Source organism: Chiloscyllium plagiosum, unplaced genomic scaffold (genome assembly GCF_037043375.1).
Source record: "Chiloscyllium plagiosum isolate Xiang-an unplaced genomic scaffold, Cpla_swu_hap1 HiC_scaffold_33, whole genome shotgun sequence".
NCBI classification, from domain to species: domain Eukaryota; kingdom Metazoa; phylum Chordata; class Chondrichthyes; order Orectolobiformes; family Hemiscylliidae; genus Chiloscyllium; species Chiloscyllium plagiosum.
Genome location: NW_028270171.1, coordinates 31,663,808 through 31,686,104, shown reverse-complemented (window position 1 = coordinate 31,686,104; position 22,297 = coordinate 31,663,808). Strand labels below are relative to the sequence as shown.

At 44.8% G+C, this 22,297-nt stretch overlaps 1 protein-coding gene across 5 annotated transcripts in view; it reads right to left on the bottom strand.

Moving 5' to 3' along the window:
• The window catches only part of LOC122542348 (NACHT, LRR and PYD domains-containing protein 3-like), a 152,095-nt gene that overhangs the window by 25,110 nt on the left and 104,688 nt on the right, over positions 1-22,297 (bottom strand). For all 5 annotated transcript variants that reach the window (XR_006309782.2, XM_043680034.2, XM_043680031.2 and 2 more), the window contains 2 exons: positions 18,184-18,354; positions 7,931-8,101 (listed from right to left, as the gene is read on the bottom strand). Coding sequence is in view for 4 of the 5 variants with exons in the window: in XM_043680034.2 (XP_043535969.2) it covers positions 7,931-8,101; positions 18,184-18,354 (342 nt within the window). In the remaining variant the exon portion in view is untranslated. The remainder of the gene's footprint in view (positions 1-7,930; positions 8,102-18,183; positions 18,355-22,297) is intronic.

Sequence of the window (22,297 nt, the reverse complement as noted above, 5' to 3'; positions counted from 1 at the left end):
GAAAAACTGGTCACCACCACCACCCTCTGTCTTCTACCTTTGAGCCAGTTCTGTATCCAAATGGCTGGTTCTCCCTGTGTTCCATGAGATCTAACCTTGCTAATCAGTCTCCCATGGGGAACCTTGTCGAACGCCTTACTGAAGTCCATGTAGATCACATTTACTGCTCTGCCCTCATCAATCCTCTTTGTTACTTCTTCAAAAAACTCAACCAAGTTTGTGAACTGATTTCCCACGCACAAAGCCATGTTGACTACCGCTAATCAGTCCTTGCATTTCCAAATACATGTACATCCTGTCCCTCAGGATTCCCTCCAATAGCTTGTCCACCACCGAGGTCAGGCTCACCGGTCTATAGTTCCCTGGCTTGTCGTTACTGCCCTTCTTAAATAGTGACACCATTTATGCCAACCTCCAGTCTTCCTGCACCTCACCTGTGACTTCGATGATACAAATATCTCTAACTTCCCACAGAGTCCTCAGGTACACTTGATCAGGTCCTGGGGATTTATCCATCTTTACCCATTTCAAGACATCCAGCACTTCCTCCTCTGTAATCTGGACATTTTGCAAGATGTCACCATCTATTTCCCTACAGTCTAAATAGAACATAGAATAGAACATAGAACAATACAGCACAGAACAGGCCCTTCGGCCCACGATGTTGTGCCGAACATTTGTCCTAGCTTAAACACCTATCCATGTACCTATCCAATTGCTGCTTAAAGGTCACCAATGATTCTGACTCTGCAACTCCCACAGGCAGCACATTCCATGTCCCTACCACTCTCTGGGTAAAGAACCTACCCCTGACATTCCCCCCTATACCTTCCACCCTTCACCTTAAATTTATGTCCCCTTGTAACACTCTGTTGTACCCAGGGGAAAAGTCTCTGACTGTCCACTCTATCTATTCCCCGATCATCTTATAAACCTCTATCAAGTCACCCCTCATCCTTCGCCGTTCCAACTAGAAAAGGCCTAGCACTCTCAACCTATCCTCGTACGACCTATTCTCCATTCCAGGCAACATCCTGGTAAATCTCCTCTGCACCCTCTCCAAAGCTTCCAACATCTTTCCTAAAGTGAGGCGACCAGAACTGCACACAGTACTCCAAATGTGGCCTAACCAAGGTCATGTACAGCTGCAACATCTCCTCACGACTCTTGAATTCAATCCCTCTGCTAATGAATGCTAATACACCATAGGCCTTCTTACAAGCTCTATCCACCTGAGTGGCAACTTTCAAAGATCTATGAACATAGACCCCAAGATCCCTCTGCTCCTTCACCTTACTAAGAACCCTACCGTTAACCCTGTATTCTGCATTCTTATTTGTCCTTCCAAAATGGACAACCTCACACTTGACAGGGTTGAACTCCATCTGCCACTCCTCAGCCCAGCTCTGCATCATATCTAAGTCCCTTTGCAGCCGACAACAGCCCTCCTCTCTATCCACAACTCTACCAATCTTCGTATCATCTGCAAATTTACTGACCCACCCTTCGACTCCCTCTTCCAAGTCATTAATAAAAATTACAAACAGCAGAGGACCCAGAACTGATCCCTGCGGAACTCCACTTGTAACTGGGCTCCAGGCTGAATATTTACCATCTACCACCACTCTTTGACTTCAACCGGTTAGCCAGTTCTCTATCCAACTGGCCAAATTTCCCTCTATCCCATGCCTCCTGACTTTCCACATAAACCTACCATGGGGAACCTTATCAAATGCCTTACTAAAATCCATGTATACTACATCCACTGCTCTACCCTCATCCATATACTTGGTCACCTCCTCAAAGAATTCAATAAGACTTGTAAGGCAAGACCTACCCTTCACAAATCCATGCTGGCTGTCCCTAATCAAGCAGTGTCTTTCCAGATACTCATAAATCCTATCCCTCAGTACCCTTTCCATTACTTTGCCTACCCCCGAAGTAAGACTAACTGGCCGGTAATTCCTGGGGTTATCCCTATTCGCCACTCTCCAGTCCCCTGGTACCACCCCCATTGACAGTGAAGACGAAAAGATCATTGCCAACGGCTCTGCAATTTCCTCTCTTGCTTCCCACAAGAGGTGGCGGAAATGTCGGCGGATGATTTGGTTTATGCAAAGGTTGGTAGGGTGGAAGGTGAGCACCAGGGGCGTTCTGTCCTTGTTGCGGTTGGAGGGGTTGGGTCTGAGGGCGGAGGTGCGGGATGTGGATGAGATGCGTTGGAGGGCATCTTTAACCACGTGGGAAGGGAAATTGCGGTCTCTAAAAAAGGAGGCCATCTGGTGTGTTCTATGGTGGAACTGCTCCTCCTGGGAGCAGATACGGCGGAGGTGGAGGAATTGGGAATACGGGATGGCATTTTTGCAAGAGGTAGGGTGGGAAGAGGTGTAATCCAGGTAGCTGTGGGAGTCGGTGGGTTTGTAGAAAATGTCATCCGCCGACATTTCCGCCACCTCCAAACAGACCCCACCACCAGGGATATATTTCCCTCCCCACCCCTCTCCGCCTTCCGCAAAGACCATTCCCTCCGTGACTACCTGGTCAGGTCCACGCCCCCCTACGACCCACCCTCCCATCCTGGCACTTTCCCCTGCCACCGCAGGAACTGTAAAACCTGTGCCCACACCTCCTCCCTCACCTCCATCCAAGGCCCTAAAGGAGCCTTCCACATCCATCAAAGTTTTACCTGCACATCCACTAATATCATCTATTGTATCCGTTGCTCCCGATGCGGTCTCCTCTACATTGGGGAGACTGGGCGCCTCCTAGCAGAGCGCTTTAGGGAACATCTCCGAGACACCCGCACCAATCAACCAAATCGCCCCGTGGCTCAACATTTCAACTCCCCCTCCCACTCTGCCGAGGATATGGAGGTGCTGGGCCTCCTCCACCGCTGCTCCCTCACCACCAGACGCCTGGAGGAAGAACGCCTCATCTTCCGCCTCGGAACACTGACCCTACTAAATGTTTTAGTAGGGTCAGAGGTGGGGGTAAAAGAGGGGGAGGTGTGGCATTGCTTGTCAAAGATAGTATTACAGCTGTGGAAAGGACGATGGATGAAGACTCGCCATCTGAGGTAGTTTGGGCTGAGGTTAGGAATAGGAAAGGTGAGGTCACCCTGTTAGGAGTTTTTTACAGGCCTCCTAATAGTCCTAGAAACGTAGAAGAAAGGATTGCGAGGATGATTCAAGAGAAGAGTGAAAGTAATAGGGTGGTTGTTATGGGGGACTTTTAACTTTCCTGATATTAATTGCGAAAGCTATAGCTCAAGTTCGTTAGATGGGTCAGTGTTTGTCCAATGTGTGCAGGAGGGTTTCCTGACACAATATGTAGATAGGCCAACAAGAGGTGAGGCTATACTGGATTTGGTTCTGGGTAATGAACCAGGCCAGGTGTTAGAATTAGAGGTAGGTGAGCACTTTGGGGACAGTGACCACAATTCGGTGACCTTTACTCTAGTGATGGAGAGGGATAAGTGTGCACTACAGGGCAAGAGTTATAGATGGGGGCAGGGAAATTATGATGCTGTGAGGCATGACTTAGGATGTGTGGCCTGGAAAAGTAAGCTTCAAGGCAAGGGTGTAATTGATATGTGGAGCTTGTTCAAGGAGCAACTAGTGAGTGTCCTTGATAAGTATGTGCCCGTCAGGCAGGGAGGAAAGGGTCGTGTGAGGGAGCCGTGGTTTAATAAGGAATTGGAATCCCTTGTTAAATGGAAGAGGGCGGCCTATGTAAAGATGAGGCGTGAAGGTTCAATTGGGGCGATTGAGAGTTATAAGGTAGCCAGGAAGGACCTGAAGAGAAAGCTAAGAGCAGCAAGGAGGGGACATGAAAGGTCCTTAGTTGGTAGGATTAGGGAAAACCCTAAGGCTTTCTATAGGTATGTCAGGAATAAAAGAATGACTAGGGTAGGAATAGGTCCAGTCAAGGATAGTAGTGGGAAGTTGCGTGTGGAGGCTGAAGAGATTGGGGAGACACTGAATGAATACTTTTCGTCAGTATTCAATCAGGAACAGGACATTGTTGTCAATGTGAGTACTGAGTCACAATTAAGTAGAATGGATGGCTTTGAGGTATGTAGAGAAGAGGTGTTGGAAATTCTGGAAAGGGTGAAAATAGATAAGTCCCCTGGGCCTGATGGCATTTATCCTAGGATTCTCTGGGAAGCAAGGGAGGAGATTGCAGAGCCATTGGCCTTGATTTTTATGTCCTCGTTGTCTACAGGAGTAGTGCCAGAAGATTGGAGGCTATCAAATGTGGTTCCCTTGTTCAAGAAGGGGAGTAGGGATAACCCTAGTAACTATAGGCCGGTGAGTCTCACTTCTGTTGTGGGCAAAATCTTAGAGAGAATTGTAAGGGATAGGATTTATGAACATCTGGATAGGAATAATGTGATCAAGGATAGTCAGCATGGTTTTGTGAAGGGCAGGTCGTGCCTCACAAACCTTATTGAATTCTTTGAGAAGGTGACTAAGGAGGTGGACGAGGGGAAAGCAGTAGATGTGGTGTATATGGATTTTAGTAAGGCGTTTGATAAGGTTCCCCATGGTAGACTACTGCAAAAAATACGGAGGTATGGCATTGAGGGTGAGTTGGAGGTTTGGATTAGGAGTTGGCTGGCTGGAAGAAGACAGAGGGTGGTAGTTGATGGCAAAGGTTCATCTTGGAGTGCCGTCACTAGCGGTGTTCCGCAAGGATCTGTTTTGGGACTGTTGCTGTTTGTCATTTTTATAAATGACCTGGAGGAGGGGTTAGAAAGTTGGGTGAGCAAGTTTGCGGATGATACGAAAGTCGGAGGAGTTGTAGACAGTGAGGAAGGATGTGGCAGGTTACAGCGGGATATAGATAAGCTGCAGAACTGGGCAGAAAGGTGGCAAATGGAGTTCAATGTAGCTAAGTGTGAGGTGATTCACTTTGGTAAGAGTAATAAAAAGATGGGGTACTGGGCTAACGGTCGGATACTTGGTAGTGTGGATGAGCAGAGGGATCTTGGTGTCCATGTACACAAATCTTTGAAAGTTGCCACCCAGGTAAATAGTGCGGTGAAGAAGGCATATGGCGTACTGGCTTTTATTGGTAGAGGAATTGAGTTCCGGAGTACTGAGGTCATGTTGCAGTTGTATAAGACTCTGGTGCGGCCACATCTGGAGTATTGTGTGCAGTTTTGGTCGCCATACTATAGGAAGGATGTGGAGGCACTGGAACGGGTGCAGAGGAGGTTTACCAGGATGTTGCCTGGTATGGTAGAAAGATCGTATGAGGAAAGGCTGAGGCACTTGGGGTTGTTTTCATTGGAGAAAAGAAGGTTTAGGGGTGACTTGATAGAGGTGTATAAGATAATTAGGGGTTTAGATAGGGTTGACAGTGAGAATCTTTTTCCTCGTATGGAGTCAGCTATTACAAGGGGGCATAGCTTTAAATTAAGGGGGGGGTAGGTATAGGACAGATGTTAGGGGTAGGTTCTTTACTTAGCGAGTCGTGAGTTCATGGAATGCCCTGACAGTAGCAGTGGTGGACTCTCCCTCATTATGGGTATTTAAGCGGGCATTGGATAGGCATATGGAGGATAGTGGGCTAGTGTAGGTTAGGTGGGCTTGGATCGGCGCAACATCGAGGGCCGAAGGACCTGTACTGCGCTGTATTCTTCTATGTTCTATGTTCTATAACCCCAGGGCATCAATGTGGATTTCAACAGTTTCCTCATTTCCCCTTCCCCCACCTCATCCTAGTTTCTAACCTCCAGCAACTCGATCCCCTGACTTGTCCGGACTTGTCCGACCTGCCCAGCTCCTTTTCCACCTATCCACTCCACCCTCTCCTCCCTGACCTATCACCTTCATCTCCTTCCCCACTGACCTATTGTACTCTATGCTACTCTCTCCCCACCCCCACCCTCCTCTAGCTTATCTCTCCACGCTTCAGGCTCTCTGCCTTTATTCCTGATGAAGGGCTTTTGCCCGAAACGTCGATTTTGCCTGTCCTCGGATGCTGCCTGAATTGGCATTTTATAAAGTTCACCTTTTGGAACAAGACCAGCCAGATGTAAAACTCGGAGGCAGATTCTCAACGAGGCCTCACACCTACAATTCAGTGTCTGACCTGAGGTTTCATCTTTTGTATCTCTACTTGATTGAAGTTTGGGAAATTAGGCAGATACTAATAAAACCTTTAATTAATTCAGGGCAGAGACTTGAAACAGATTCTGAATTTGTGTCTTAATCAATTGAAATTAGCATCTATTTTCTAACAGAGCTCTCCAGCAGCCATTTTAGATTTTATAGATTTAGATTACTTACAATGTGGAAACAGGCCCTTCGGCCCAACAAGTCCACACCGACCCGCCGAAGCGCAACCCACCCATACCCCTACCCCTACATTTACATTTACCCCTTACCTAACACTACGGGCAATTTAGCATGGCCAATTCACCTGACCTGCACATCTTTGTGACTGTGGGAGGAAACCGGAGCACCCGGAGGAAACCCACGCAGACACGGGGAGAACGTGCAAACTCCACACAGTCAGTCGCCTGAGGCGGGTATTGAACCCGGGTCTCTGGCGCTGTGAGGCAGCAGTGCTAACCACTGTGCCACCGTGCCGCCCACATCCCAACAGTGTGGAAACAGGCCATTTGGCCCAACAGGTTCACACCGACCCTGCAAAGAGTATCCCACCCAGACCTATTGCCCTACCCTGTTATTTTTACATTTCCCCTGACTAGTGCACCTAACTGACACATCCCTGAATACTATGGGCAATTTAGCATGGCCAATTCACATAACCTGCACATCTTGGACTGTGGAAGGAAACCAGAGCACCTGGAGGAAACCCACACAGACACAGGGAGAATGTGCCAACTCCATACAGACGGTTGCCTGAGGGTGGATTCAAACCCTGGTCCTTGGGCGCTGCAAGACAGCAGTGCTAACCACTGAGCCACCATGCCACCCACTCCACTTACAACAATTGTATGATCCTTTGATCTCTCTGCCTATAAACTCTCCATTGGTGTGCCCTCTCTCACTGCACCTGATGTAGGAATGTGGCTCTGAAAGCTTGTGATTTAAAATAAATCTGTTGGACTATAACCTGGTGTTGTGCGATTTTTGACTTTATTCCTTAATGATGAAGTCTAGAATACTGTATGCTTTATTAACACCTTTACCTGTCCAACCACTTTCAATGACTTATGCACATATCCACCCATGTTTCTCTCTTCCTGCACACTCTTTGGAAGTTACCCTTTATCTTAAACTGTCTCTCACGGTCTTTGTACTAAAGCATAACATCTCAAACTTCTCCACTTCAAAGTTCATCTATCCACATTTGTTGCACAAACTTGCCAAAGTCTTTTTGAAGTTCTAAACACTTTACCATTCTTCTAAGTTTTATGTCATTTGCAAACTTTGATACTACCCCCGCACACCAGGATTGAGGTCATATATATATCAGGAAAAGCAAGAATCTCAATATCAACCCTTAGGGAACATAATTTTTTTTGTCCTTCCAGACTGATTTACACATCCTCATGAGACAGACTTTCATCCCTGCTTTATTCTCACCCCTTGGAACCAAGAACCTCTCTGATGACGTTGGGAAACAGAAACAAATTTTCAACATTCCCATTGATTAATTATGTCTTTCCAATTGTCATTCTGGATTGTATCCACACTTCCACTAGGTCCTACTAGAGTTAGCCATGTGTAACAAGTTCTGCAAAGTCAAGTGGGACTCTGTTTCTCTCTCCATGGATGCTGCCAGACCTGCTGAGTATCTACAGTACTTTGCATTTTATTTCATGCCTTGAGTACTTTATTTTTGAGTCCATCTTAAAAAAACTATGCTGTTCAAAAATTTAGTCATGTAAAACAGAGACGCTTCGAGGAATACTGGTTCAAATATCAAATCATCCAAACAGTAAACAACCCACCTCAATTTTTGCAGTTTGCAGACATTGTTCTTCAATGCACGACACAGAATTTTAACTCCAGCATTACCAAGCTTATTGTGAGTCAGGCTCAGATGAAACAATGCTTTGTTTTGGGTGAGAACAGAACTCAAGACCTCACAACAGTCGCTGCTGATCTGGTTGTGATTAAGACTGGAGCAGAAAGCAAACATTTTCATGTCATTTACAGTGAGATAATTATGAATTCCTAAAGTATCTATTTTATACAGAATCACATGGTATTTACACTAAAGACACAGATTATTTGTCCTAGATGAATCAATGCTGGTTCATATGAGACTCCTCCCAGTATAGTTTGTAGAATTCCTATTATTTCTTTCTCTCTTCTATCTTGATGTAGTTTAACATTAATATGTTAATCCTATTACAAGAAATCCAAGGAGTCCATGGATGTCTTTGTAACTAAGACCATCAGGTCAATTGTCCCTACCCTCACACCGATGAGCTAAGCTGGCCAAATCTCCTCTCTTTACACTCACAGTATTTTTCTTTTCAGATGTTTTTCTCTCCTTTAAAACCTCCTCAACCTTTACCCTTCACCTCAAAACACCAACATTTGCCTCCACTTACTTTGCAAGCTCTTGTGCCCTTTTCAGCTTCCCTTTCCTCTCCAAAGTTGTTGAACATATCACTTCCCAGCTCTGTCTTTCCCAGATCCATGCTTGAATCCCGTCAATCTAGTTTCTGCCCATATCAAATACTGAAAAAGTTCTCAAAGTCATAAATCATATTTTTTTGTGAATGTGACACATCAGTGCTCTGCTTGTCCTGCCTGCAGCCTATAGCATAGTTTAGCATAGATCACTGATTCAACATCCATGCACTATGACTTGTTTTATCTCTCATGACTAGAGTTTCATTTGCAATAGTTTATCTTTCACTCCCACACTGAAGGATCTATCCTTGGACAATTCCAACATCATTGATAATATAATGCCACTTTTAATATGTGCATTGACAGCAACTGATCACCTCTCATGATTCATAGAACACAGAACTGGAGCGGGCCCTTCGGCCCACAACATTGTGCCAAACATGACACTAAATGAAACTAATCCCTTCTGCCTGTCCGTAGTCCATAGCCCTCCATTCCTTGCATATTCATTTACTTATCTAAAAGTCCCTTCAATCTGCCACCACCACCACCCATCACAGTGGGTTCCGAAATCCTACCTTTCTCTGTGTAAAACACCTGACCCTCACATCTCCTTTGAACTTTCCCCTCTCACCTTAAATGTATGCCCCCTTGTATTAAACATTTCAAATCTAGGAACCCTGTCTGTGCATCTCATAATTTTATAGTTTTCTATCAAGTCTCCCCTCAGCCTCCGCTGCTCAAGAGCAAACAAGCTGAGTTTTTCTAGCCTCTCCTTATAGCTCATACCCTCTAATCCAGGAAGCATCCTGGTAAACCTCTTCTGCATTTTCTCCAAAGCCTCCACATCCTTCCTGTAATGTGGCAACCAAAGTTGAATGTGGTCTAAGTGTGGTCTCGCCAAAGTTTTATAAAGCTGCAACTTGAGATCCTGACTCTTGTACTCAACTCCCCAGCCAGTAAAGGCAAGCATGCCATACACTTTCTTTACCACCCTATCTACTTGTGTGGTTACTTTCAAGGATCTGTGGACTTGAACCCCAAGATTCCTCTGTACATCAATACTGTTCAGAATCCTGCCATTAACTGTATACTTTTCTTTGCCATTTGATTTGCCAAAGTGTAGCACCTCACACTTACCCAGATTAAACTGCATCTGCCAACTCTCTATCCATATCTGCAACTGATCTACATCCTATGTATCCTTTGACAACCTTCTACACTATCCATAACTCCACCGATTTTTGTATCGCCTGCAAACTTACTAACCCACCCATCTACATTTTCATGCAAGTCATTTATATAGTGTATCACAAACAGCAGAGGTCCCAGTATGGATCCCTGCAGAACACCACTAGTCATGGAAAACATAACTGAAAACACAGACTGAAAAACACCCTCCCACCACTACCCTCTGACTTCTTTGAGCAAGCTCATTCTGAAGCCACGTGGCCATGGATCCCATGCATCTTAATCTTCTGGAAGAGCCTATCATGTGACATATTGTCAAAAGCCTTTCTAAAATCCATGTAGACAAACATCAACTGCTCTACCGTCATCGATCCCCTTTATGACCTCGTTGAAAAATTCAATCAAGTTAGTATGACCTGACCTGCACAAAACCATGCTGACTGTCCCGAATTAGGTCATGTGTTTCCAAATGTACGTAAATCCTATCCCAAAGAATTCACTTCAATGGCTTCCCAATCACTGATGTGAGACTCACCGTGTATAGCCTTCTGGATTATCCCTATTTGCCTTCTTGAACAGAGGAACAACATTAGGTACTCGCTGGTCCTCTGGGACCTCTCCAGTGGCCAGTGAGGATACAAAGATCTTGGTCAAGGTCCCTGCAGTCTCCTGTCTCGCCTCTCTCAGTAACCTGAGGTACATACAATCGGGCTCTGGGTACTTAACCACCTTAATGTTCTTCAAGAAATCCAACACCACTTCTTTCTTGATCTTAAATGCCCTAGCTTATTAGCATGCTCCATTCTAATCTCACTAACCTCCATATTTTTCTCCTGGGTGAATACTGATGCAAGATACTCATTTAGGATCTCACCCACAACCTCTGCTCCCAAGCACAAGCTCCCTCCTTTATCCCTGAATGGTTGTACCTTCTCCCTAGTTATCCCCTTGTCTTGAATGTATCTATAGAATGGCTTGGGATTCTCTTTAAACCCACTTGCCAAGTCTACTTCATGGCCACTTCCTGCTCTCTTAATTCCCTGCTGGAACACTTTCCTGCTTTCCTTATATTCTTTTTAGGCCTTGTCTGATTTTAGCTTCTGAAACTTTTCATATGCTTCTTTCTCCCTTTTGACTGAATTCACAACCTCCCTCATTATCCAAGGGCTCCTTACCTTGTTATCCTTGTTCTTCCTTCTTACAGGAACATGCTGTTCTTGAACTCTCCCCAGCAAGTAATTAAACAGTGCCCACCTGTAAAATGTGGACTTGCCTGATAAAAGCTCTCCCCAATTAATACTCCCTTAGCTCCTGCCCAATACTGATGTAATTTGCCCTCACCCAGTTTAGTGCCTTCCTGCAATGACCTGACTTTTCCTTGTTCATAGCTGTCTCAAAACGTAAGGAGTTGTGATCACTGTTTCCAAAATGCTCTCCCACTGATAGGTCAATCACCTGGCCAAGCTTATTAGCCAATACAAGGTCCAATCTGGCCCATCCTGTAGTTGGATTATCCACATACTGTTTCAAGAAACCTTCTGAGATGCACACAAATTCCACCCCATCTAAGCTTCTTGCTCACAGTGAGTCCCAGTCAATATTGAGGCAGTTAAAGTCACCTTTCCTTAGTCTATCTACATATTTGTTCCTCAATGTCTCAGTGGCTGTTGAGGGGGTCCTATAGTATAATCCTATCAGAGACATTGCACCCATATTGCCTCAGTGGATGAGCCCTCCAGCATTTCCTCTCTGAGTTCAGATGTGACATTCTGCCTAATTAGTAATGCGACTCCTCCACCTCTTTAACCTTCCTCTCTATCTCGTCTAAAATAATGAAACCCTGGAATATTGAGCAGTCAAACCTGTGCTTCTCTGAACAAAGTCTCTGTAATGGCCACAATATCATAGTCCCATGTACTGATCCAAGCTTTAAGCTCATTCCTTTGCAATCATTACATTATTGGAATGTTTCTTGGACATTCAGACCTAGATAAGCAAAACTTTACTCCACCTAAGTATTAGAAAGATAAAAGCCATGATGCGAGGTTCAAGAGGTTCCTTCAAGTCGTTCCATCCTCTCCCAGGCCATTATCTGAAACTGAACCAGTCCACCCTTTTTCTCATTTGCAACTTCTCCTCTAGCTCTCAGATTTGCAGATATGGTTATGTCATCCGTGACCCCAAGATAAGTTGCTGATCACATTGATCATTGATTCTCCTACCTATTGTATTTGGAAAGGCAAGGATTGATTCGGGACAGTCAACATGGCTTTGTGCATGGGAAATCATGTCACAAACTTGGTTGAGTTTTTCGAAGTAACAAAGAAAATTGATGAGGGCAGAGCAGTAGATGTGACATATATGGACTTCAGTAAGGTGTTCGACAAGGTTCCCCATGGGAGACTGATTAGCAAGGTTAAATCTCATGGAATACAGGGAGAACTAGCCATTTGGATACAGAACTGGCTCAAAGGCAGAAGACAGAAGCTGGTGGTGGAGGGTAGTTTTTCAGACTGGAGGCCTGTGACCAGTGGAGTGCCACAAGGATCGGTGCTGGGCCCTCTACGTTTTGTCATTTACATAAATGATTTGGATGCGAGCATAAGAGGTACAGTTAGTAAGTTTACAGATGACACCAAAATTGGAGGTGTAGTGGACAGCAAAGAGGGTTACCTCAGATTACAACAGGATCTTGGCCAGATGGGCCAATGGGCTGAGAAGTGGCAGATGGAGTTTAATTCAGATAAATGCAAGGTGCTGCATATTGGGAAAGCAAATCTTAGCAGGACTTATACACTTAATGGTAAGGTCCTAGGGAGTGTTGCTAAACAAAGAGACCTTAGAGTGTAGGTTCATAGCTCCTTGAAAGTGGAGTCGCAGGTAGATAGGATAGTTAAGGCGGCGTTTGGTATGCTTTCCTTTATTGGTCACAGTATTGAGTACAGGAGTCGGGAGGTCATGTTGCGGCTGTACAGGATATTGGTTAGGCCACTGTTGGGATATTGCGTGCAATTCTGGTCTCTTTCCTATCGGAAAGATGTTGTTAAACCTGAAAGGGTTCAGAAAAGATTTACAAGGATGTTGCCAGGGTTGGAGGATTTGAGCTATAAGGAGAGGCTGAACAGGCTGGGGCTGTTTTCCCTGGAGCGTCGGAGGCTGAGGGGTGACCTTATAGAGGTTTATAAAATTATGAGGGGCATGGATAGGATAAATAGACAAAGTCTTTTCCCTGGGGTCAGGGAGTTCAGAACTAGAGGGCATAGGTTTAGGGTGAGAGGGGAAAGATATAAAAGAGACCTAAGGGGCAACTTTTTCACGCAGAGGGTAGTACGTATATGGAATGAGCTGCCACAGGATGTGGTGGAGGCTGGTACAATTTCAACATTTAAGAGGCCTTTGGATGGGTCTATGAATAGGAAGGGTTTGGTGGGATATGGGCTGGCCGCTGGCAGGTGGGACTAGATTGGGTTGGGATATCTGGTCGGCATGGATAGGTTGGACTGAAGAGTCTGTTTCCATGTTGTACATCTCTATGACTCTATTTCCATTTTCCATTGCCCAACTTCCCCCATTATATCTATCATTGAAGCCTTCATTTTGTTTTGTTACCTTTTGGCTGAATATTCCAATGATCTCCCATATTCAAACATGTGTAAACTTGAGGTCATTAATAACTCTGCTTCCCTGATGCTGTCTCTTTTAACTTTCACCGCTGTGCTCACTGACTAACATCGGCTCCACTTCAAACTGCGCCTTCATTTTAAAATTCCTTTGCTTGTTTTTCAATCCCTCCATATCCTCATCTATCTCTGTCATCCCCTCCAGCACAACACTTTCTGCTCTCTAATTCTGGCCTCTTGAACACTCCTGTTTAATCACACCATCCTTGACTCAGCCGAAACTGTGAAATTCCCAATCTGAATGCTTCCGATTCTCAGCTTCTATTTGTTGCTCTAAGCTACTCCTTCTGATGCATTTTTCTTCAAACTTTAAGACAAAGCCAATTACTGCCTTATGTGGCTCAGGGCTAAATTTTATGAGGTCTTCAACAATGTGGATTTTGGCAAGAAATCTGGGGAAGTTACTTGACAACTTGGGCAAGGTATTTTCTTCCATTAGGAACAATACATAGAATCCCTACAGTGTGGAAGCAGGCCATATGGCTCATTGAGTCCACATTAACCCTCCAAAGAACATCTCACCCAGACCTACACTCCCACACACCCCAACCTTATCCTTGTAGCTCTACATGTCCTGTGGCTAACTCACCTAACCCGCACATCTTCAGATTGTTGGAGGAAACTGGAGCACCCAGAAAAAATGCCACACAGACATTGGGAGAACATGCAAATAGTCACCCAAGGCCTGAATCAAATTGAGGTCTCTAGCGCTGTGAGCTAGCAGTGCTAAAAACTGAGCCACTGTGCTACCCCCAATTCATTGTATTTTCACATCGAGTTCTGAATGTCAAAATGTGATTCATGGTAGGAGGTGGTGAGATGACTGTTAAATGAGATTATTGATTCTTAACAAGTTCATTAACTGCAAATCCCAACTCTTTAATAGGGAGTTTCCTATTCTACCATCTAAAGAGCAAAGAACAGTACAACACATGAACAAGCCCTTCAGCCCTCCAAGATAATACTGACACATGATGCCTTTACAAACTAAAATCCTTTTTGCATCTATGCAGTCCATTTCCCTCTGGTCCCTGCCTATTCATCTATCTGTCAAGATGCCATTTAAATGTTGTTATTATATCTGCTTCTACCACCTCCTATGGCACTGCATTCCACACACTTACCACTCTCTGTGTAAAAAACTTGCTTCTCATATCTCTTTTAAACTTTACCCCTTTTACTCATAAGCCTGTGTCCCCTAGTAATTGACATTTCTACCCTGGAAAAAAGATGTGACTATCCTCACCTCTCATAATTTTAGAAACTTCTGTCAGGTCACCTCTCAGCCTGTTCAACTTTGTCCAATCTCTCCTCATAACTAACATCCTCCAAACCAGGTAACATCATGGTAAACTCTTTCTGTACCCTCTCCAGAGCCTCCACATCCTTCTGGCAGAGTGGCACCCAGAACTGTACACAATATTCCAAATGTTGCCTATCTAAATTTCTGTACAGATGCAACATGACTAGCCAATTTTTATTACTCTGTGCCCTGATAGATGAAGGCAAACATGTCATATGTCTTCTTGACCACTTGTGTTGCCACTTTCAGGGAACTATGAATCTGCCACAGGATGTGGATGTGGCTACATCCAGAAGATTCCCCCAGTCTCCAAGGACACTGGCAACCAACATATGCCAGCCTCCTCACACCATTTGGGCACATAGAAACATAGAAAATAGGTGCAGGAGTAGGCCATTTGACCCTTCCAACCTGCACCACCATTCAATACGATCATGCAGTTTCAATATCCCACTCCCACTTTCTCTCCACACCCCATGATCCCTTTAGCACAAGGGACCCATCCAGCTCCCTTTTGAATATATCTAATGAACGAGCCCAACAGCCTCCTGTGGGAGGGAATTCCACAGGTTCACAACTCTCTGAGTGAAGAAATTTTTCCTCATCTCAGTCCTGAATGGCTTAGCCCTTATTCTTAGACTGTGACCCCCTGGTTCTGGACTCCCCCAACATTGGGAACTTTCTTCCTGCATCCAGCCTGTCCAGCCCCATCAGGATTTTATTTCTATGAGATCACCCCCATCATTCTTCTAAATTCCAGTGCGTACAAGCTTAATCAATCCAGTCTTTCCTTATTTGTCAGTCCTGTCATCCTGGGAATCAGTCTGGTGAACCTTCGCTGGGCTCCCTCAAAAACAAGAATATCCCTCCTTAGACTAGGAGACCAAAACTACAGACAATACTCAAGGTGTGGCCTCACTAAGGCTCTATATAACTGCAGCAAGACATCCTTACTCAAACCCTCTTCCTATGCAGGAGAGCATGCCATTAGCTTTCCTTACTGCCTGATGCACCTGCATGCCAACCTTCAGCGGTGTTCCACCATGACACCCAGTTCTCATTGAACCTCATCTTTTCCTAAACTGCCACCATTCAGATAATAATCTGCCTTCCTGTTTTTGCCACCAAAGTGGACAGCCTCACACTTATTCGCATTATATTGCATTTGCCAAGCATTTGCCCACTCAGCCAGCCTATCCAAGGCACCCTGCAGCCTCTTAGCATCCTCCTCACAGCACACAATGTCACCCTGCTAAGTGTCATCTGCAAATTTGGAGATATTGCATTCAATTCCTTCATCCAAATCATTAATGCATATTGTGAACAGCTGGGATCCCAACAGGAACCCTATGGTTCCCTATTCATCACTTCCTGCTACTCTGAAAAGGGCTGAAATTATGTTGCTGGAAAAGCGCAGCAGGTCAGGCAGCATCCAAGGAGCAGGAGAATCGACATTTCGGGCATGAGCCCTTCTTCAGGAATCTCCCACTCTGAAAAGGGACCGATCCACTTATAGTCTGTTTCTGCATTTAAATGCTGGACCTTGGCAACCATCATTGCAATGATACTACAAGGATACCTTAAACACAGGGACAAGCACTCACTTCATCTATTGGATCAGAATGCATAATAGAGCTGCTCATTTGCTCTCTTAGCACTCATTCACTTTGTGACCCTACCTGCTCACAGCATCCCTGCCATTCTTGGCTTTTAATGCTTTGCCCCTCAGCCAGAGCTCACAATATTTCTGCATAGCTTTGTCATTTGGCACAGACATAGTCAGGAAGTTTGTCATGGTTGACAGACAGCCTCGGGGAGAGCCCATTCAGTCAGAATGTCCCGGCACAATAAGTCAAGGGGCTCCAGGACATCCAGGGGCTTGGACATGCTCAGTCAACTACTCAGGGTCGTCAGGATCCTTTCATTAAAGGGGGTGTGGAGCCCAATCATCAACAGCCCAGCATCTATTTTGCCTCTTTCTGCTCTAGTGTGATCTGTTACTGGAGTGAAAAGGAGAAATTAAAGGAGATGAAAGTAGCTGGCATAACTGTTCTTGCTGGTGTAGGTGAGGGAAAAGTGGTAAAGTGCCTTGAGAATGTGAATAGTCAGCGCAAAGGCCATACAGGGTTTTTCTTGTGGGTGTCAGTAAGAACAAGTGAGGGAACATTCTGCATGCAATAGTGAGAATGGTAGAGCATGACATTTGGTGGAAGATGGGCACAGCAGCAAAAACAGAGTGTGAGGTAGCAGACACTTACACAGGTGAAGTGGAGAAAGTTTCTTTCACTGTTGGGCATTGCTCCAGATTGGTAAGGCAGCAATGGTTTGGCCTACAACTTGGATCAGGCTGGCACAGTCTAATGGTATCCTCTGTCAGGCCTTGGGGAAGATAATATCACTGCTCTGCACCATCACACCCACCAGAACCTCCAGGTTCCTGCCAATCTTCTCCTGTCCACCACATCTGGAACAAATGTCAGGGACCATGCAGGGCAACTATGGACTAACAGTGCTTGTCCAACTGCACAATGGCCTTTTAAAGATTGGGGAGGCATCAGGCATACTGGCTATTCTGGAATATCCCAGCTTTGGCATGTTCTTCTGGGTAGAGTGAATGGTAGAATTGGGTTAGCATTGGGAGAGAGTGATGTCATAGATAGATAATCAGATGAGTTTGGGACAATCGCACTAGGCCTTGCTAACAGAAACTACCCTGAAACACAATAGAATTGACACTTTTGACTAAAATCTATTAAGATTCAGCCCCAGGATTTAGTTTTACTTTATATTACTCCTGTGAAAAACCTTGTCGAGCCCAGATGGTGCTATATAAAAAAAGTTGCTGTTAGCTTCAAATATTTCTTATCATGTCAATTTCCACATTCTAAGCCACTTTTCTGGATAACAAGGTTTCTGCTAAAAGCCTTGTTGGATTTAGTAGCTGTTGTCCTAAGTGATAGCCCCAAATCTCTGGGTTCCCTATGACAGGATATGGTTTCCAAGTTTATGCTATCAAATAATTTCTTGTCCTCAAAAAATCTTTATCAGGTCTGCACTCACCCCTTATTCAGACACATTATACATCGCCTTCCCCATTTTATTTTTGCCAGTTACTTCAGTTCTTTGTCCTCTGGCCCAATATCCAGTCAAATTACTTTCTTGAGTAAGGAAACATAGCATGTTCAATCTTTCCTGACAGTGATAGGCTGTCAGTTATAGTGTCAACATTGTAAAATGTCTTTTACACTTTCTCGATCCCATCATAATAACATAGAGCCTGACTATGTTCCAAGTGTCGTCTAATCATGGTTCTGTACAAGTTTAATATTACTGATTTGCTGTTAAATCATATCTCTCTCAGAATGAATACCAATGATTGGAACAGTTGTAATCTGTGTTTCAAAGATGCTGTGCCATGTTATAATGAACACATTTGGTCACTCACTACAGTATTTGGAGTTTGCATTCTGGCTCCTTCAATGCATTGCACAGTGCCATCATCTCCACGTCTTTCAGTTGGTTGCGATTCAAATTCAACTCCACTAGACTCTGATTTGTTGACAACCCAGATGCCAGTTCCTCACAGCAATGAAAGTCGAGATCATTGCTAATCAGTCTAGGAATGAAAGGGAATGATGAATTGGCATATAAACTAAATGACAAAACAGGACAGTCAGCATTATTGGGTTTTCTTAACAGTGATGGGTCGGTCACCCATGAAAGCAACAAAAATCAGCAGGATCGCATTCAGCTCTATAACCTTCTTAGAATCTGGTCATGCTGACAGTGAGGCCTTTTCCATTGTCTTTAAATGTGAAAGAGGATTGGACAGAGTTTGAACAGATCAAGTGAATGAATGGTTAGTTGGTTCCATCTTTCAGACACAGGCTGGAAATGTGTTGCTGGAAAAGCGCAGCAGGTCAGGCAGCATCACACAAGTACTTCACTGGATGCTGCCTGACCTGCTGCGCTTTTCCAGCAACACATTTCCAGCTCTGATCTCCAGCATCTGCAGACCTCACTTTCTCCTCCATCTTTCAGACACTCTACCTTATAAATGCCACATCTAGAATATTCAAAGTTTGTGAGAAGATTTGTAGCTCGGGTGCTCATTGTTGTGGTTCTGTTCGCCGAGCTGGGAATTTGTGTTGCAGACATTTCGTCCCCTGTCTAGGTGACATCCTCAGTGCTTGGGAGCCTCCTGTCAAGCGCTTCTGTGATGTTTCCTCTGGCACACAGATACAAATCACTATAAATGCTGGAGGAAACATCACACAAGTACTTCACAGGAGGCTCCCAAGCACTGAGGATGTCACCTAGACAGGGGACGAAACGTCTGCAACACAAATTCCCAGCTCGGCGAACAGAACCACAACAACATCTAGAATAAAAAGGGTGACCAATATGTTAATTAAGCAATGATTTAGGTTAGCAAAGCAATGAGATCAATTTCACACAGCAGTTAATAAAAGTATAGGATTATAGGGCAAAGACCATTAGGAAAATGGTGACTATTACATCCACATTGCATTTTTCACAAAGAAACACATTAGAAAATGCTTCATAGAGGAATAAAAACAGACATTAGACTTTTACAGAGGAACAAAGAGATGTGAGTGAAAGAGTCATTGAAAGTATCATCTGTGAAGGTCTTTGAAGGTGAATTAAAAGGAATAGAAGTGGAAAGCTTTGACTGTTCTATTTCTCACGATTCTGTCTTCTACCCTTCCCCTCCCTCTTAGAACCTTTTTCTCAAAGACAACTGGGAGCAGGAAATAAATGGCTCCCCTTTTTCCTTATTTTTCACCCTGCTAACTTCTGTATTTAATGCAACTTCCTCTGCTATTTCCTGACGAGCGGAAGAATCGAAGTTTCGGGCATAAGTCCTTCATCAGGAATGAGGCTAACCATTGAAGAGTTTGCCCTGTGTCTGATACCCATTGATTCCAGTTTTGCTCGGGATCCTTGATGACACACTCAGTCGAATGCAGCCTCAATGTCAAGGATTGTCATTCCCACCTCATCTCTGGAATTCAGCTCTATTGCCCAGGTGTTAACCAAGGCTGTAATGAAGTAGGAGTTGAATGATCCTGGCAGAAGCCAAACTGGGTGTCACTGAGCAGGCTATTGGTGAGCAGGTGCTGCTTGATAGCACTGTTGATGACACCTTCCATCATTTCACTGATTATCATGAGACTAATGGGTAAGCAATTGGCCAGGTTGGACTTATCCTGCTTTTAGTATACAGAACATCCTGGGCAATTTTCCATATTGTTGGTCAATGCCATTGCTGTAACTGTACTGAAAGAAGTTGGCTAGGGGAATGGCAGGTTCTGGATCACAGATTTTCAGCATTATTGCCAGAATGTTATCAGGACCTATAGCCTTTGTGCTATCCAGTGCCTCCAACCATTTCTTGATACCACAAGGAGTGAATTGAATTGGCTGAAGACTGGTATTGCTGATGCTAGAGACTACTGGAGGAGTTCAATGGATCATCTTGTACCCTCCAGACCAAGTGACTATAAAACTATAAAATCTAAAAGATCTTTAAAATGCCATGAACAAATCTAGAAAATAATTAAGTAGGCAATGGAATGCTGTTTTTTCATAGAGGAGTCGGGTGGCCTGGTAGTACAGTGGTTAGCACTGCTGCCTCACAGTGCCAGGGACCTGGGCTCAATTCCTGCTTTGGGTGGAGTTTGTGCATTCTCGCTGTGCCTGTGTATGTTTCCTCTGGGTGCTCCAATTTTATCCCTGAAATTACTGCACAGTGGCTTGTGTCCCTTCACAAAACCAACCTTTATTTACCTGTGGCCAGCCAGCTCAGAGTCAGTTGCCTGAACTAAGGAGATTCTAATTTCCTGGTTATACACGGTGGCACAGTGGTTAGCACTGCTGCCTCACAGCGCCAGAGACCCGCGTTCAATTCCCCCCTCAGGCGACTCTCTGTGTGGAGTTTGCACATTCTCCCCGTGTCTGTGTGGGTTTCCTCCGGGTGCTCCGGTTTCCTCCCACAATCCAAAAATGTGCGAGTTAGGTGAATTGGCCATGCTAAATTGTCCGCAGTGTTAGGTGAAGGGGTAAATGTCGGAGTATGGGTCTGGGTGGTATACGCTTCGGCGGGTCGGTGTGGACTTGTTGGGCCGAAGGGCCTGTTTCCACACTGTAAGTAATCTAATCTAAAAAAAAAAATTGGTCAGCTAGGGATTTCCTGATCAATTGGGGTTGTAAACCTGAGCCAGCAACCTCGTGGTCAACTTGGTTCCAATTTCTACATCCGTCCTCACTTAAGTCTGGGGATATAGGTCTGGACTTTTGCATGCATCTTTTCCTGAGATTGTTCACCCCAAGTTCAATTCCTCATGATTCAGATTCTGACACAGGCTGCATATACTGGACCCTAGCCTACCTCTTGCATGTGATGCATCTTGGGAGAGTTTCCTCCTCTTCTCCCAGTGGTAATGGTACTGAGGCTTCATCCATCTTGAACTGAGGTTTTCTCAACACTAGGCAGTTGCATAGTCCTCTTGCAGGATGTGGGAGGTAAGGATCACCACTAGTTCACCTCAATAATAAGTATACAATTTTGGATACTGTTGGTGGGGTGTGGGGAGGGACACCTACTAGGAGAAAGCCTCAGCGGCCAAGTTTCTTCCACTAAGCCTGGCTCTGTGGTTCAGAAGGGAAAGAGGGAGAATAGGAGAGTGATGATGATAGGAGATTCAATGGTGAGAGGAACAGACAGGAGATTCTGTGGTCGCGAATGAGACTCCCGGATGGTATGTTGACTCCCAGGTGCCAGGGTCAGGGATGTCTCAGATTGAGGGTACAGGATTCTTAAGGGTGAGAGAAAGCAGTCAGAAGTCGTGGGACAAATCGGTTTCAATGACATAGCTAGGTAAAGGGAGAAGGACCTGAAAAGCGAAAATAGGGAATTAGGTTGGAAGCTAGAAGGCAGGACGAGCAGAGTAGTAATGTCAGGATTGCTACCGGTGCCACATGCCAAGTGAGGCTAGGAATAGAGAGCAAATGCAGCTGAACACGTGGTTGCAGGGCTGGTGTAGGAGGGAAGATCTCAAACATATGGATCATTGGAATGTCTTCTGGGGAAGGTGGGACCTGTACAAGAAGGGGCACAAATATCCTGGATGGGAGGTTTGCTAGAGCTCTTTGGGATGGTTTAAACTAGTTTGGCAGGGGGTTGGGAACTGGATCTACAGATCAGATGTTAGAATAGGTAGTGAACAGCCAAATACAAAATACAGAGAGCCTGTGAGAAGGGATTGGCACTTGAAAAGGCAAAGGTGCAGTCAGTGTGATGGATTGAAGTGTGTCTATTTTAAAGCAGGAAGTATCAGGAATAAGGGTGACAAACTGAGAGCAGGGATCAGCATTTGGAAGTATGATTTGTGAATATCACAGGGGCAGGAATGGTTGTTGAATGTTCCAAGGTTTAATGTTTCAAAAGGAATTGGGGTGGGGGCAGGTAAAAGAGGTGGAGGAGTGGCATTACTAATCAGGGATAGTATCACTGCTGCAGAAAGGGAGGTCATGGA